Source organism: Tyto alba, unplaced genomic scaffold (assembly GCF_018691265.1).
Source record: "Tyto alba isolate M040663 unplaced genomic scaffold, T.alba_DEE_v4.0 Super-Scaffold_2, whole genome shotgun sequence".
In the NCBI taxonomy this organism is placed as follows: Eukaryota; Metazoa; Chordata; class Aves; order Strigiformes; family Tytonidae; genus Tyto; species Tyto alba.
In genome coordinates, this window is record NW_024881282.1 from 14,124,397 (window position 1) to 14,143,036 (window position 18,640).

General features: G+C 35.0%; 1 protein-coding gene across 5 annotated transcripts in view; it reads left to right on the plus strand.

Moving 5' to 3' along the window:
- Window positions 1-18,640, plus strand: part of CNTN5 (contactin 5) — a 655,782-nt gene that overhangs the window by 379,799 nt on the left and 257,343 nt on the right. For all 5 annotated transcript variants that reach the window (XM_042793009.1, XM_032991061.2, XM_032991057.2 and 2 more), the window contains one exon: window positions 11,634-11,852. In XM_042793009.1, coding sequence (XP_042648943.1) covers window positions 11,634-11,852 — 219 coding nt within the window. The remainder of the gene's footprint in view (window positions 1-11,633; window positions 11,853-18,640) is intronic.

The window sequence follows — 18,640 nt, forward strand, 5'->3', positions numbered from 1 at the left end:
AAGATGAAAATATATTTACACTTGTTACAATGTATAAAAAGTAATAATATGCTCTTAAAATTACTTCTAGCAATTTCTCTTAAGTGGCTAATTTCTCATATTTCTCATTTTCATTTTTTTCTGTTCACATAGGTTTGAAGACAGGGAAGCTGTTTGAATAGTGAGGTGTGATTATACCTTGAAAACATTCTGCCTGGTGATGTGAGCCTGATGCAGTAGCCTCCTTTATTTTCAAATTAACACAATTTTCATTCATATACATGCACTCTAATAACTTCTTTGTTTTCAGTATTTTGTTAGTAAATCCGCATTTCGATGGTAAAGATTTTGTCACAACAACATCATGCAATGCTACAAACTTGGAGAAGATTATCTGGAAAGCTGCCTGGTGGAAAAGGACTTGAGGGTGTTGGCTGACAGTCAGCTAAATATGAGCCAGCAGTGTGCCCAGGTGGCCAAGAAGGCCAACAGTATCCTAGTTTGTATCAGAAATAGTGTGGCCAGCAGAATTAGGTCAGTGATTGTCCCCCTGGTATTCAACACTGGTGAGGCCACACTTGAAATACTGTGTTCAGTTTTGGGCCCATCACTACAAGACAGACATTGACATGCTGGAGTGTGTCCAAAGAGGGGCAATGAAGCTGGTGAAGGGTCTAGAGAAGTCTTAAGAGGAGTATCTGAGGGAACTGGGGGTGTTTAGTCTGGAGAAAAGGAGTCTGAGGGGAGACCTTATCGTTCCCTACCCAAGAGGAGATTGTAGCGAGGTGGGGGTCAATCTATTCTCCCAAGTAACAAGTGATACGATGAGAGGAAATGACTTCAAGTTTTACTAGGGGAGGTTTAGATTGGATATTAGGAAAAATTTATTCACACAAAAGGGTTGTGAATTACCATCCCTGGACATGTGGCACTTAGGGACATGTCTTAGTGGGGACTTGGAATTTAACACTGCCAATGTTTGGACAATGATTAATAGTTGGACTTGATGATCTTAGTCCTTTCCAACCTAGACAATTATATGATTCACAGAATTGTGCTCCTGTTTATACCATGTAAACCACAGGAGTCATTGGCTAAGCTAGAATCCAGCTCTCCCATCCTCCCCTCCCAGCCTGCAAGGCCTCCTCATGGGTGACCTGAATCCCAACGCTCCATCCTCAAGGTTCCCATACCATGTCCTTGTATCAGTCTCTGCCCTGGATCTATGTCCCTTAAAATAGCCCTATACTGGCCCACAGGAACTAAACCACTCCACAGCAGGTCTCTGCCAAGCTCAGGTCTCCACTGGGTGTGTGACACACCTGGGGGTATGCTGGAGTATGATCCATGGTTGCAAAGGTTCCTGTTTTACTGATAGATAAAAGTGCAAGCAAAGACACATAGTCCTCACTAACAAAGTTACTATGTAAAACAGACCAAAGAAAAAGTCTGATGAGTACACGAGAAAATACAAAGCAATAACAACTCTCACACCAACTATCCAGCTGTCCTGGATGCACTGACATCACCAAAACAGTAAGATTTCATGTGTGTTTTGAGGAAATACAATAAGATAACAATAAAGATGTTTATGGGAAGCTAATTCCTTGTTTGAAAGACAAGGAGAATGCACAAGTGTGGCTTCTGAAAGCCACATATGGTAGCTTTAAGACAGTGCCAGAGCTTGTGTTTCAGCAGCAGCAGACAAGCAGGTATATTCAAGTTAGTTCAGGATGTGTTTCTGAAAAGTGAGCAACATTCTACATTATGTTTTTCTGGCCAAGTAGCTATTTGATCTCTTAAAAAAATATGGTTTTACAAATGTAAACATCTTTTCATTGCTAAGAAAATCAGCAGGTAGATTCCTTTGTACAGTGATTATTAAGATTTTGACTGCTTCAGTTTTCATGATGGTATTAATAATTTAATCAAACATTTTATATTAACAATGTCAATTACAAATTTCTCCTTTGCTGTGGATTGATCTGTGCTTGTCCACCTAACATTGATATGCATATCGTTGTAGGAAGGAAAGGCTATAAATAAGGATTTCTACCCATCTCATTACTTTAATTGATTTCTGCTGAAATAGTTGACCTTTGGTACTTGGCTCTCCCTTCACATTCAGAATTGACAGCTCACTCTGATGATCATCAGCCACAGGGAAAATAAGTTAAGATTTCAATTAAAAGCATGCAATCTAGGCTAATCTATGGATCTTACATTAGTAACACTCCATACTTTCCTACAAGAGAATACGTCACATTTGAGCTGAAAAGTATTGTATGAAATGTAACTGAAGAAGTAGGCCAATGAAGTATATCTGAAAAGTGACAAATAAAAAACACTTATGAGTCTTAGGGCACTTCTTCATATATGCTTACAAATTACACCTAGTAAGTAACACTACTTCAGGCCAAAGATCAGAAGATATGTTGAAGAAGCAAGTTTCTACATTCTCTTCATTGGGTGGCATGAGAATAATGATGCCCTCAGCTATATGCACCGTCTGCTCTAGTGTTACTTTTCAGACAAAGCTGGCCTGATACTCCTTTTTATTAGACAAACAGACAAAAAAATTCCACACTTTGGTAAAGTGTCAGACAAATCTGTGGTCTTAAAGAACGAACAAAACAAAAATAATAAATATTGAGCTAGATGGGATATGCTAAATTATAAAAGTTAGTTTATATTATTTGGAGTTAAATTTTCCTTCAGTAAGTTCATGAGAAGAGTTTTCAAAGAAGAGTTTTATATTTTTTACATCTGAAAAGAACTTTTCACTACATGACTTCAGTGAATCTGAAAAAGGTGCAAAGCACTTACTGAACATAATTACTGTGTTTGAAGCCTATGTTATGGCAGAAACATACCCTAACTAGTTGTAATCTGTATATTAAATTAGCATGTTTTGAAAAAGAAAATATTAAAGGTTTTGATAGAAAAACCATGACAATAACCTCAGAGACCTATTCTCAGTTTAAAATTACTTTACTTGGGATGAATGTTCTTCCATAATTGGAATATATTATTATTTTTATTATTTTTGTTACTGCTGTCATAAGCATTCTGTAGCTGAAAGTGTTCTATTTTGAAGTTTATTTTGCTTGATCTGGTGGATATTATATGTTGGATGCAAAGTGGGAATAATTGGGTGTATATTGAATCATCTATTTGCTGCATTATGAGTATGAAGTGGAAGTAAGATGGAAAATAGATTGTTTTTTTTCAGTAGAAAGGGAAACAATGACTAACTATACAAAAGCATCTTTATATTATTCAAAATAATTCCTCATAAAAATTCATGACATTTAAATTAGATCTAACAGTATAATGTTCCAAGGATGCTGATTCATTTGCTAATAGCCGCTGGAAGTATTCTTCGCTATCTTTCAGTCATTGCTTTAAGTCTTCAAACTGCTTTCCCTTTGTTACTTTAAAGGAAAATAAAATAAATCCCTAATTGTTTTTATTTTTTTTCCATATCTGTCCATAGTATTCTGTTCTCGAAATTGCTGCTTTATATAACCAGATTTCTAAGAGAAAAGCAAATTCTATAAAGTGAGAGGTTATTTTGGATTTTCAAATTAAATTATTGTGTATCTTCCTTGAACACTTAACTACTGAAAAGTTCAACAAAACAATTTTTTGGACTGACAGTTTACATGTTTTGGCCAAATTCCTGGCAAAAATATTTTTTTTTTTCCCAAAGGAAAGACCATCTCAAGTAGATGAATTTTCTTCCTTGCATATATTATCAAATCTGTGGTGAAAAAGGTTGGTGAAGACCACCAGCATATTTTCCTTGAGAACTTCCAGATTCTAGATCATACCCCCATAGCTGCTTTGGAAAACAATTCAAATCTCTTGATCTTCAATTCTTCACAGAACAACTGGATATTTTGAGCAGAAAATACATAAATGAAGTTTGGCTGATTTATGGTGAAAGGACTAAGACAATGGACATCTGAACAAGTTGAAATGTTGACATCTCATCTCTTTACCTTACTTTCCTCTTAAAGTCTGTGGCAAAAACTAGTCATTTGCTTAAGCATGTTCATCACATCACATGCCATGTTTCTTTTCCTCTTCACTACCTGTAAAGTGAACCCTAGCTCACATGTAGACGTCCAGATTCCAGATGTTTAAAATTAGGTTCTTGGTGAAGGTTTCAGTCTTGATTTGGTTTGGTTTTGATGATTGTCTGCATATGTTGTTGTATAACCTGTTGTTTTGAGGAGTAATTGGGATATAATGGCATATTTAAAATGAAATCTCTGACATGTAAACTAAACCACACACAGTGAGAAATGTGTAGAGGAGGATCAGATGTACTAACCAGTTCTTAAGAAAATCTACTGACTTGCACTGTTTTATTTATTTTGGTTTGGGGTTTTGTTTTTTGTTTTTGTTTTGTTGTTTTTTTTTTTTTTGGTGGGAAGGGCTACAGTTAATCTCATTTCATAATTTAATAGGAAAATATAATTTATTGATGTTTTGCTCTGTTTAAGTAGTAATCCTAGTCCTCATAAGGAGATGCCCTGGATGAACATATTATCAACACAGTTTCCTACTATTTTTGCATCTTTCTCTCAGGTTATTGTCAAGCTATATGTCACTGAGCAGTCTAAAAGGAAACTGATGTGCATGTACAGAACAAGAGAGAAAATATATTTCTGTGTAAAAAATTGAGGAGCAACAGTGATACAATTCAGTTTACAAAATGAAGACACATATTTACATAAGCTTAGATGACTGTACACTTCCACTGAAACAATGTAAATAAATTTACAATTAAAAAAATGGGTTAGCATTTTTAGTGACATTTGATTAAACATGCCAGCTAGCAAAAATATACAAATGAATGTCAAATTTGTAAGTATTATAAGATAGACTACATTTTAATTAGATAGTTGAGAAATGTCAATGAGTTAGTAACTGACCAGGAGTGACTTCAAAAAAAAAGAGGAATGAAGGGAAGCAAAACATTACTCCAGGACTCAGAATCCTTTATTTTCCATAGTTTTCAAATACTATAAAGACAGTTTTCAAAGGAGTTTTGGGGATGGATACAGTGAAATTGCCTTGTCATTTTTTTTCTGTTTTAAGAAATAGTATATTTTGGTCAAATTATGTAGTACCATTGTTGGAGCTATGTTGATATATGTTGTGCTTTTTTGAAAAAAATCTGTCAGATAAAATATAACAGGATAGTATTTGTGTTTTGTATTTGTACCCATAGACTGTACCTAAGGAATCTGCATAAGCATATGCCATCCTGTAGGAAAAGATCCCCTTTGTCTCAGAGTCAGCTTAGTTTGCCCACAGCACACATTAAATGAAGTCAAATTTAACCTGACATAGCTATTACAAATTATAGGAATAAACTTCTTTCAAATGATCTTGATTTTTGCTTTTCCTAAAAGAAAAAAAAAAAATCCTCAGTAATCAGTAGAAAATAGTTTATTACCTGTGGCGCTGTTTTATCTTTCTCACTGAAGAAAGGCTAAAGAGTAACGTGTGCTGGAAATAATAAAAGATGCATGAATAATTTGAGTTGACACAGATTCATTAAAAAGTTACAAAAACTAATTCAAATCATAGTTTGCTGTTGGAAATCATGTTTAAGAAAATGTGCACTTGGAATAAAAAAAAATACAGTCTGTCTTAAAACTCTCATACTGTTGTTAAAATTGCTATAGATCTGTTATTTCTAGTGCAAAGAACTATGTAGGCTAATCCAAGCCACTGATTTTGTTTTATCTGGTTTCTAGTTGCTTACTATCTTTAGCATTTGGGCCTATATATTCCTTAGCTGTGTCTGCTTGCATCTGAAATACTTGTGGATGTTTCATCCCAAATACTTAAGTTATTTCTATGAATGAAGTTAGGAAAAAAATAATTTCATTGTGAAGTTCAAGTGCAGCAGAGATTTGAGAGCTACCCATAGGTCTTTGATGGAATTTCTCAAAGATTGCAAGGATAGACTGATAAAGATAAAAAACACATTGGAGAGTAGCATCTGCTCTCCAGCATTATAACTATGTACTTAAATAATAGAAAATAAATATATTCTCCCATGTCTCAGAAGTCTAATCAAATCCAAATTAAGGAATAATTTTATTGTAAATACTACACCAATAAAAATATATTTATTTAAGCCACTAGGCAGTTCAGAAGTCTAAATCTCTGGAGGCAAATGTTTGGATTAGGAAGTAGGCTTTGTTTTTAGTTAAGCATGACTTCTGCACTAGTTGTCAGTAATGATCACAGTCTACAGGCTTTCAATAAACAAAACAATAAATATTTGCTTGTGTATAATTAACCATTTCCGGTTATGTCTCACAAGAAAAACTTTACTCAGATAAAGCATCCCCATGAGCATGAGAGAGCAACCAAAGCCAGGGTGAAATTTCATATTGATCACTAATCCCAGACAAACAAAATAATTATACCATGAAAGGGCAGAAAACAGCTTGCATAATACTGTCATTACTGTAGGACCTTTTCACCACGTAGAGTGACTTTTGTATCCTTTCCTTTTCTTTCTTCTCATGGTATTTTACATTCATGACATCTGAGATCACGTTGATTCTTTTGTTCTTTCAAACCCTAGATTTACCACTGCGGAACAAGTGTTCCCCATTCAACTAGATAACAAAGAATTTTTTTTTTTTTTTTGCTTTGTTTTTCAGTGGGAGAAGAATTTCAGTCTTCTTGACTTGATGAATCAGCACAGAACAAGTTAATTTCACCGAGCTGTGAAACGTGAAATACTATTTCAGCAAAAAGAAGTTGTCAAAACTATTTTAGGTTGTTGAATCCTATTTACTGGAGTTCCTTATTCCATTATGTATGCAAAGAAACAGGAAAGTCATAGCCTAAAAATGAGAAATATTACATTAGCAAAAACTGAACTCTGGTACAAGCTTCAGCAGAAATGGAGGCTGCATACCACTGAAGTTTTCAGTATGGCTTCTATTTAGTTTTGTCTAGTAATGTGATATGTGGTAAAACTTAGGCAGCCTGGATCAAATCTCACTATTGTACTTCCTCCTTTTTCCAGTCCCAGTTACTGCTTTGCCCTCCACATTTGTCTAGTTCCTGCACCTCCACAAACCTCTTGTCCTGGTTTGGGCTGGAACAGAGTTAATGTTTCTTCTTAGGAGCTAGAATAGTGCTGTGTTTTGGATTCAGTATGGGATTTGGTGTGAGAAGAATGCTGATAACACACTGACGTTTTCAGTTGTTGCTGAGATTTCAAGGACTCTCCAACTCCCCATGTCCTGCCCATGCCCAGGTGTACAAGAAGCTGGGAGGGACAATGGCCAGAGCACCGGACCCGAACTGGCCAATGAAATATTCCATATAATGTAATATTTTCCTCAGTATATAGAGAAGAGGCAGCTGGGAAGGAGGGGAGTTCTCTCTTGCTTCACAGATTGCAATTGCAGGATCTTGGTATTTTGGGATTGCTAGTTGGGAACTGGCTGGGTAGCAGTTGGTAGGTGGTGAGCAGTCACGTTGTGCATTGGTCATTTATACTTTCTATTATTGTTATTGTTTTATTTTATTACCATTATTAAACTGGTTTTATCTCAACCTACAAGTGTCCCTTTACCCTACCAATTTCCTCCCCCATTTCCAGGCAGGGGAGGGTGGGCGAGCAGCTGAGTGGTGTTTGATTGCTGATCAGGTTCAAATCATGACACCTCCATCCCCTCCAGATACATTCTTCTGCCTGAAAACTGTTCCAGGCACTTGCACTAATGACACAAAGTCTAATCCCAAACTAATTGTGTCAGGAGTACTTGTTAACTCAAGCTTACTAGGAGCTGCAATATGCCTTGTCTAATAAATTGGCATGCCCTTCCAATTAAAAAGAGTAAAAAGTAGTTCATAGTACAGTTTTGAAAGGATTAATGGTTATTTTGCTGTCCCACATGTGTATAATCTGCAATTTGGCATGGTGGTAAATGAATTAAGTGTAATGGAGCTTACAATTTTTGATGTATTTGTTTTGAACTTTGAATATGCATACCACTTTTTGTTTCCCTGGGTGGCAAGGAGGAAGGCTGCTTATTTGTTTTAACTTTTTTGTTGTGTAATGGATCTGGCAGAACCCGGTAGAAGGATGTTCCCTTTCTGTGAGAAAGGTCATCTGACAGTCTTTTATGGGAGCAGGAGGAGATGGCAGAGAATGAGAGACACAGCAAGGAGAAGCGCTAAGTGGCAGATTCACTAAATCAGCAGGGCCTGGCTGCATCTTGTTCTCAGTGTGTCACCAAACTGAAAAATTTAATATTGAAAACAAAAGGAAGAATTATGATATAGTATGTTTATGTAGAAACATGCAGAGTTGTGTGCTTGCTCCACCCACTTTCAAAGCTGACAATAGAGGGGAATAGGAACATAGAAGCTATATTAAAAGGTCTATCTAGGAGTCAGTATTGTTAGTATTTAATTTCTGATTGCTATTCTCCATTTCTTTGCAAAAGAACCAATATACAGTTCAGAATCTCTAGCTTGCACAGGAAGTCTTTCTGTCTACCCATCAAGGAAGACTGTATCATAATATTCCCAACGAAATGACATAAGAATAATTATTTGAATTTTCTCAAGCTAGAATAATTGTTATGCTCAGGATGATCATCTAAGGAACTATCTTCTGTTCTCAACAAACGTACTACATAGTTTAAAAATTCTTCAGACATTAGAGTTTTACTACTAATATATGTACGGCATATAGTACATTTAACAGCCTAATCATACCATATTTCAGTCACACAAAGTATTTATCATTTGCTGAAAAAGTACTGACATAAAGTTTTCCCAAATTCATGTCATTTGCCATGGGGCAAATAGCATAGAGCTAAAGTACCATGCTGAAAATAGAAAAGTGCCTGTATCTGCAGAAAATACTCAAGGAACAGTACATTCATTATATATGTGATTGCAATCATGTTTCCTTTGTAAATCTTATTAAGGTTTATTATACTATGTTGTAACATTTGGAACAAAGGCAGGTCTGCATTTTTTGTGTTCTAAAGTAAAATTCCTTCCAGTGTATATTTCTTCTATGTGTGCATGCACACTGGAGGAATGCCTTCCCAACAGCAATCACCACTGTTTCCACATGCTGGATTTCTTTTTTTTTTTTTTTTTAAAGCTGTAGAAATGGAAACTGTAAAACAGAATATATATCACTGTTAGAATTATATAATAGTTTACTTATGTAGAAAAATATACACCAGAATAGATGTCTGTGACACCACACTCTAATTTCGAATTTTCTTTCTGTTTCCTTGTCCATCTTATGTAGATTACAGATCATTTGTTCACCTTGGGTTAGAAGCAGAAGGATATGTGTGTATTTAAAAGACAGACTTATGTGTCTTTTCAGAAGTCCTTTTCATGGTCCTTCATGTTCTTGTTACCAGCTACAATGTGGCCACATCCCAGCTCCATGTGTGAAAAAAAGGACTGCATCCCAACCTGACCATTTCCATATTTCCTGCAGCATTTCCATGGAGGGTATCAACAACTCTGGGTATATCAGAGGATTTGAGCTTTTAGGATCTGAGGAGCTCCACAATGCCCAACAAATTAGCTGTCCTACAACCAACACCGCTATGTTCACCACCAAGAATTTCCATTCTCTGATGTAGACTGTGTTACAGGGAGTCCTATCCCTTTCCTGTATCCATATTCCCCAGGGAATGTCTTCCTTCTCAGCTCATGTGGAAGATGTTCATTCTGAATTAAGCATTTAATGTGATAATTTTAACCATGGGAATTTCTACTGGAGCTCATTTATCTTGAATAATTTATATTTGTAAGGCCAAAAATATTTTTGTTCATAATATAAATTAGCATTTGGTGAGACCAAAATAAGTCAAAAATATAAACATTTCTTCAACATACCTCAACTACCTTGAGATTCTGACCTCAGGGAAATCAGAATGATAATAAATTATTTTAATGGGGATAGATTTTAATATGAATTCTTAAAGATTTTTTCAATATTCCCCTGGAATTGCAAAGATTTTACTTTACTTTCCCCCTATGGAAAACTCTTACTTTAAAAGAAGTAAAATATATATCAATATTGCAAAATTTTGAAGGAATGTATTGAAAGACAATCAAAGGTATTATTTGTGAAATCATAATATTTTCCAATGATAATGTTTCAAGAGGTCCTATAAATGTATTTTCATACTAAATTTTAATTTATCATGATGATATTCTACTTTCCCTCTCTTTGTGGAACAGGAAAGATGGTATTATGTTTATCATATACAAAACAGCATGATGCACTTTATAGATTAGATAGTTTGTGAGACCAGGATGAAAAACAAATTAAATCCTTTCCCATCTGATTGCCAAAACTTGTATTTAAATCCAAATTTTAAATTAGATACAGCATCATCAAATAATCTGTAAATTTACTTTGTATAGATTAAAATGGTAATTTTAAAATAATGTCCATTTGCTTTTGCTGAATTTCAGCTTCTTCTAAAAGGTAGAAGAGGTACATTTTTAACATCTGATCAGAGACAATAAATACTGTACTGAAATGACCTTCTTCAAAACCTGAAAGACTCTAAGCTTTCTCTGTCACAACTTTCATAAAGTAAAATGCATATTTCTCTACTTTTAAACTATTTGAAATATAAAATAGTTCAAACTATATTTATGCTTAGAATATTTTTCCAAAAGCTCTCCAGCAAGGTCATGACCTAGTATTTTAAAGAGATTTTATTTCAACAGAGTGTGCTGCTATTCAAAGCTTTTGAACACTCATATTTTTTTCATTGTTCACGTTATGCCAATGTGAAGAATGTCCAATTTATAAATATTTATCAGCAGTGGAGATGACAGAACAATGATCTTTTTTTCTGCCAGCCACTTCCAATACCCCTCAAAAAGATCAGCTCCTTCATAGGCATTTAATATGAAGTCTGAGTCCCTTTGCTCATCTATGTGAACATATTTTTAAATGTTCTCAACTCCTTAAGACTGTTGCATGTTAAGGACTATTGATTTCAGTAGTTGTGTTTCCTTTGTTCCTGCAGCTCCTGAATGATATTTTTAATCTATTATAATAATATATTTTATTTATTTCTCTTATAGTTGTCATTATACAGGCACCAAAAACTTGGGTGCTGTTCTTTACTTGTAGACACTGAAATTTTAAGTACAAGCAGAAAAAAAAGGAAGTCACAGAGATAGAAAAGGAGGTGACTTTGGTATGTGTATGTTTTTGGGAGAGATACTTGTGCATGTATAGGCTTTCAGGCTTTTTAGATAGCCCACTTGATTTACAGAGTAGTGTTGAAATTGGTATATTTAACTTCAGCAAATGTTTCTGCACTGCATATACAAAATAATGTAAGGCTTTGAAGGAAAGATGGCAGACGCTTTTCTACTAGTGACTTAGGGTCACAGAAATAGAATTAAAAGTATTGAAAACTCATAGAGCTATAAGTAAGAAATATAATAACCACCTGATTTGTATATTAAGTTGAAATTGCAGGGTAATTTCCCGTCTTAGAGCTCTATGCCACTAAAACTTTTCTACTGCTAAATAAATATATTTTTTGAATAGTGACAGATTTTATATTTATACAGTGCTCATTTTTTTTTTTTTTCAGAATATTCAGAAGCTGTTCCTGGTCTCCCCACTTCATATGCTGCTATCCTAAGAATCAAATCTGGTAGTTCATCTTTAGCTTCATTTAATTCAAAGAACAGACCACGATTAAGCAGTCCTTCATTAGGAAGTGTGCCTTCACCAGGCTGGAGAGGAGCAGCACAACATTATCACTCCCCAACAAACCTCTACCACTTTTCAGAGGCTTTCAGACATGATGGTAAGTTTAGTTTCCCTCTCTAAATCTTAGAAATATTTTTCAAAAGCATTACATTTTTATCATCTTACTTCAGTATTTCTCAGACAAAATATAGAATTTAATTAAACATGACAAAGTATAAATGGCCCTTTTTCCCTTTAAATTCTTCAAACTAGCCACCAGTTAAAACCTTATTTCTTAAAGATTCCTATGCAGAATAGTTTTATAGTTTTTTTGCTACATGAAAACATCAAACTAGTTGTATGAAATTCCATTACAGTACAATTTCATCTAGTAGTAAAATGTCAGTCCCTCTTTTATATATTTTTTTTCTCTTTGGAATTTTTATAATTTAATAATGAATATAGTAATGTAAATTAAACATGAATAGTAAATCTTACAAAACTACTTTAGCTCTTTATTACCTACTCTGTGTATTCAACTTTGTCATGCATGCACACATGTACATGCATGGATAGATATACCGGTGTAATATGATGTCATTTAACTTTAACTGCAATAATTCATAATAACAATACACATTTTCTCATATTTGGTTACATTTAAAGAAGTCACATTTCTGATACCATTTATTTAGTGATAATATGTATCTGAAATACATTCAAAGAAAGGTAGAATGAAAAAGAAAGAAAAGGAGGAAGGAAGGAGAGGGAGTGAGGGAGGGAGAGGTTAGAGGATATTTAAACATAATAGTCTAAGGAAGTAACAGAGGAAAGAATTGTCGTTAATACCTTGCAGATCAACATCATTCATGCAGTATAATGACTGTGATTACAGGATTACTGTTCCTTTCAGTAAAGTCTTTTTTTTCCCCTGGAAAGTATCTTGCATGTATTGAAAGCTAATGGTGTATGCACATGTTTTTGTGATCAGAAATGTCTTATATATAAGCATAAATATGTTCCCTGAATTAAGGTTGATCTAGAAAACCAACAATTTGAATCACGCAAGCAGATAAATTCTGTTTAATAGCATTTCTGGAACTGGGGCAGGTCAAATATAATATTTGTCCTTCCTCTGCAATATTATTTCTAAGTGGTGACTAGACTAAACTCAGTTATTGGCGATGCATCAGACACATATAGGTACCTATAGTACAAGCTGGAACTATAAAGCATCTTATCCCTGATTTACCCTGATATTTCCATTTTGTTTTCTTGGGAAAAAAAAAATCATCTGGGAAAAAGGCAGCTTATTGTGTTTAAATTTCATGTGAAGTTTGACTGCAATGTTTAAATCCTTACTTTGAGAAGGCTCAGAAAATTTTATGCCCACCTTATTCTAAGAAAATGGGATATGGGATAGGGATCCTCAGGGTGAGAATTCCACCACCTAAATCCTTTGCATTTCCAGGAGCTATACTGAGAACATACCTGATATGGGTCAGCAATTATGAGTCTTCTCAAAACATAGGGGCCACATTCCAGATCTGCAATTGAGTTGCTTCTATTTTGTAACCAGAAGTGAAGAATCACTGACTGGAGATAAAATTTTAAAAGGGCCATAATTCATAAGCCCCAACAAAACACTTGACTCAAGAGAGAGACTTCAACTCTTTCTTCCAAGAACTGCATAAAACAGTTCTAAGAGAGTTATTTCACCACTTATAGGTCTTTGTACATCCAATTGTGTAGACAGTTGTAGAAACAGGTAAATCTGAGGCACCTGAGTAATATTTTTTAAGCCCTTGATTATCTGAAACACCTACATGGCACCAGCATAGGTATGAAGCAAGACTTAGAAAAGAACAGCACACATCTGGCATGGCAGGATTGAGGACTGTGTCAGGAGACTAGGTCGGATAATCTGCATCATCCAAGAGGTCAAGAACACATCTGCTACAGCAGCTTAATGCAGCTCATTTTATAAACATCTCTCAGTTCTGTTAATAATTTTATGTTTGAGATATTATCTTTGATATTTAGGAACCAGAAATAAGTACACTATCTCAATCATCTGCCATTACACTTAAATTAGTAAATTTCTTTAATTTGATTTGGCCACAAGGCTTTCTTTCAGCTTGTAGAGATACTGAGGAGGAAAGATATTCTAGTTGTCTTCCTACAACTGTTAAGTGATAAGTGATTGAGTTAAGTGGTCATGCTTGTTAGCCAGGGTCTTCTAGATGAGGAAATATTATATCGCCCTGTGCTCATGTGTGGTCATAAGTGAGAGGACATTAATAAGAGGTGAGGAAATGTATTTTATGTTTAAGAACATTTGTTATGATTGAGAACTTGCATAATTCAAACATCTAAGATATCACATACACTCAGGAGTCAGGTCTGCCATAAGAAAGAAAACAAAATACTTTTATTGGCTGTCTAAGCATGCAGGTTCTCAAGTGACTTCTCAATTGATTTCCCAGAAGGCATGCTCAGAGGCCTGATATAGCTTCTAATACTGATTTTATGCCACTTATTTTTCACTCTCAATTCATCATGTGTTTCCTGATATCTCAAATTAAAAGAACTATGCTGTAGCTCACTGCTGAAATTAAACTATAACAAATTATTTAGCGTAAATATGCAGTTAAAACAATGCAGTCTTTCTCTTCAAGCTATATATCAATGTGTTAATTCACGACTAAAAAAATGTGCATAGAAAATGTGAATTATTCATTAAATACTCTTGAAGAATCATAAAACTGTGAACTCTTATACTTTTTTACTCTTCCAAAAACTTCTGGAAATACTGCAGTAAAGATAATTGAAGTTAACCTTCAATAAACTCTTTTTATCCTTCCATCTTTGGTTTGATATCTTCTAGAAAAAAATAAAGAACAGGGTCCAGTTCACAGCTGACAGCATTTGAATCGATGAACCTCAAGATGTGCAAGATCTGAATTTAATTTTTATTGAATAAGAATTCCCTATTCTCCACCATCTGCTATATTTAGCATTTAGCAGTCTGAATTAAAGGCACTAAATACTAACCTTTTTTTCAATTATAAAAAATATTGGGAAATACTGAATAATGTGACATGCAGTTTAGGTAGTATAAATTAAGTTTAGAACAGATATGTTTGTTTCAGGCCACAGAACAGAGAAAGCATTTTCAAGCAACAGGAAAAACTTATCTTGCTTAATAAACAAATAAACATATATGCTTCAGAAAATATGAGATTATGAGAAAATATCTGAAAATATGAGAAAATAATTTTATCTCCTTTGCAGTGAAAACTCAATCATGCATGTTCTGTACACTGTTCCAGCATGCATCATACTAGAATCAATGTACATACCTGGGGGCATGTGTGTCTGCCTGAACTTACCTGCCAAAAGGAAAGTCTCCTCAAAGTTTCTTGACTTTTAGGTTAAATGAAACATAATTTTAAGATTAAATGTATTTTATAAATACATGTTTTATAAATATGCATACATATATATGTGTGTCTGCCTCTATATATACAAAATATTTACTGTAAATTGCAGTCATCTTTGTTAATGTTAAAATCTGTTACACACATTTAATCATTGAAACTTATTTTGTTATGATGAATTAGTGGGCTTTTTCTTCATTATGTTAAAGGAAATTTTATTTTTTGACAAATTATAGGGATATAAAATGTTTAGTCATTCTTTATTTCTTAGGTGTTAAGTTAAAGGTTATATTATAGAACCTATTTGTAAAACCAACATTAGCACTGAAGTTAATTCACTTGTTCAGAGTTTAAGATGAAAAAAAAGAGAATTTCTAGCTTTTCGTTAAAGAAAGCAATATGTTTTCTTTGAAAGCAGGGTGATTATTCACACATCTAAAATATTTTCTGAATGTACTAAACAGGTTAAATTGTTTGTTCCTATGGTAACCAAGGTTAATCAGAAGATCCTTTAGAGTCATCACCTCAAGTGCATGCAACAAGCACAAGCTGAAAACAAACCAGGAAAGATAGAAACTCAACAGCAAGTTTGATAGTGAGTAGCACTAAAGACTGATCCACTTTTAACAAAAAGTGTATTTCACTTTGTAGAACCAATTTGAAATGAAACACCTTTGTTTTATTTTAATAAAGTCCAATGACATGCACATTTCAGCAACATGTATAGTGTTACCAGCAGCTCCTGCAACTTTCTTAATGTATCCTGAACATATTAATACCCAGGACTGACAAATCATTGAGATGTGGCTTGGTCCATGATATGTCAAGTAGGTACTTTTCTGGGTAGGGACTGTATGCAGAGTCCAATGTGTATTTTAAGAGGGAAGATCTGTTAATGACTCCTCCTTTTAGGCTGCTTTAGAAGTTCTATCATTTTACAGTATCTTGTGTCTTTTCCTAAGAAAATTCTTCCATCTCCACAAGTGTTCAACAGGCCTTTGAAAAACAGGGAAAAAAAAAAAAACTAGAATGATAAGAAAACACTGTTTTCACAGTCCTGTAAAAACTTGTGTTTTTTAAATTTTGATGAGCTACTCTGCTTTCAAAGAATTGCCACAACCTGTTTTCCAACTGCCGTTTGGACAAATTTTGTCAGTGTGTCAGAATAACAGCTGGAAACAAAGAGTTTGTCTCTAGTACACCTTCAGAGGAATTAGGAAAGCCATCCAGCAGTATTACCTGCAGTAAAAAAAAATGCTTCTAAAGGGACATGAGCAGATGAAGGGGAGAAGACCTGAAGAAATACCTCCTTCCCCCATATTCACATGCTGTTTGAGCATATCTCCTCAGATACCTTGTCTGCTGGGTGAAAAATACCAGAGTGAAAAGAGTTGTTTCCTCTTGCCAGTACCTCAGATTGAGAAGATGGCACCAAAATGACTATGCCAGTCATCTGGCTTGAATGATACTGTAACATTGCAGACAGGGTTAAACTACACTAATGACATTTGATGCAAATGATCAGTGTAGTGTGGAATTTGCTATACCTTCTCCTTCTGCAGACAATTATATTTTAAAAATTTTATTTAATAAAACATTAAAAAGAACGTTATTTCTTTTATTCTTTAAATTTACAGCACACAGAATTATCAGATTCTAAAAATAATATTGGTAAAACAGCTTCAATGCAGGTCTTTGAACAGGAACATATTTCCTTACTGCCCAGCTCTGTATTCCCAGGGTTCCAGGAATTCATTCTTTTTCACAGTGTATTTATTGACCTAAAATTGTATGAAGGATGGCGGCAAGAAAGTTGAGTGTTGAGAAATGACACTATTTCAGTTACTACAGAATTGAAAGTACAGGAAACTTTAGTCTCATCTGCAGTTTGTTCTCATGTTATTTGCATTGCTCAGCAAGAAGAACTAAAGAACATCTGACTATTTTATATCAGTAATTGAGGGAGAGAATGAAAGTGTCTCTGTATGTAAGAGAAAGAAACCACATTTTGGATACTGTCTGAGGTGTAGCATATACAGATTACAGTTCCCATTCCTGTGAGTACTTAAATACTTGTTACTAAGAAGTCATATACTCCAGTATCTTTAACTGAAAATGTGCTGCAAGGAAAATCTTGGAAGTAAACGAATATTTGAGCACTGCTCTCAAGAATATTAAGGAATTTTAAAAGAAAGATTTTACTAATATTTGGAATGTTTTCCATATCCTTGTCTTTCTGGGTAATACCAGCTTAAATAGTAAATCCTAATGAGAATTCTTAGTGCTTTTATTTACCTAGATTGAAAGTGGCAACTTAAAATTTGTAAAGGGACCACAAACTACCTGTTACATTCCTTGGTTGCAATGCATACCAGTAATACCAAGACATATGTGCCATTGTAATAAATCATTGTTCTCATAGCACTTAAATAAGATACAAAAAACTAGTTGTTTTAATAAAAGCCTGTGTGAGGAACAGAAATATTTCCCATGAGAAATTAAAATAGCACATTGAAATATACATATACGTCTTATCTTTTTATTCTCTTGCTTAGGTTAGAAAGAAAAACTAAGGTGAGGAGTTCAAATCATCCAATGGACACTCACATAGGACTGTCCTGTTTAAGTGCATGGGTCACTATTAGTTAAAACATGGGTGCAAACAAACCTGATGATTTTGGATCCCTGAAGGGATCAGAAAATACATATATGTGTAAAAATGTGTGTGTGTATATATAGCATATATATGCACATATGTAAAGATATATAAATTATATATAATAAGGAAATAAGGATAATAAGGAAAAGACCCGGAAAGTTTCCCCAAAAAGACCACACAAAGCAGAAGAACCAGCCAATGGCTCATGAATCAGAACATTTTACTTCAAGGTCATTTTTAGACAGAGAGGGCGGGTGGCACAGAGCTCCCCTTGTCCATGGCTGTGGGGAACCTCCAGGTGCCTGTGGGACCGTGGCATGGTGCAGACTGGGGCTGTGTGTGCTTCCTCGTCCTTTGGCTTGTCAACAGCTTTGGCGAAAGCTGTGGAAATCTCTGGCTGAGTGGTTGCAGAGGGATGGGACAGCAGTGCGCAGTGGTCTGGTCCTATCCCTGTCTGGGACTGCGGCTGCAAAAGGCAGGATAACAAAGGGAGCAGACACCCTGGCTCACCATGGGTAACCCCTGCCCAGAGCTCTGCCAGCCTCAGGCCAAGGCTGCCAGTCCCACATCTCCCTGGCACCCAGGAGACACCCATCCCATGGTGGCATGGCCCACCACCAGGACACCACCCACTCTATCTGTGCTGCTGCATCTCAAGTCTGGTGCCAAGAGCTTGTGTCATTTTTGATTCCTTAACTTTTGGTCAGTGTCTTTGTAGAAGGTTGCACATCTCTGGCTGTGTGGCTGAGTACTGGAAGGCACTGTGATCTGGTCCTGTCCCTGTCTGGATCTGCAGCTGCAAGAGGC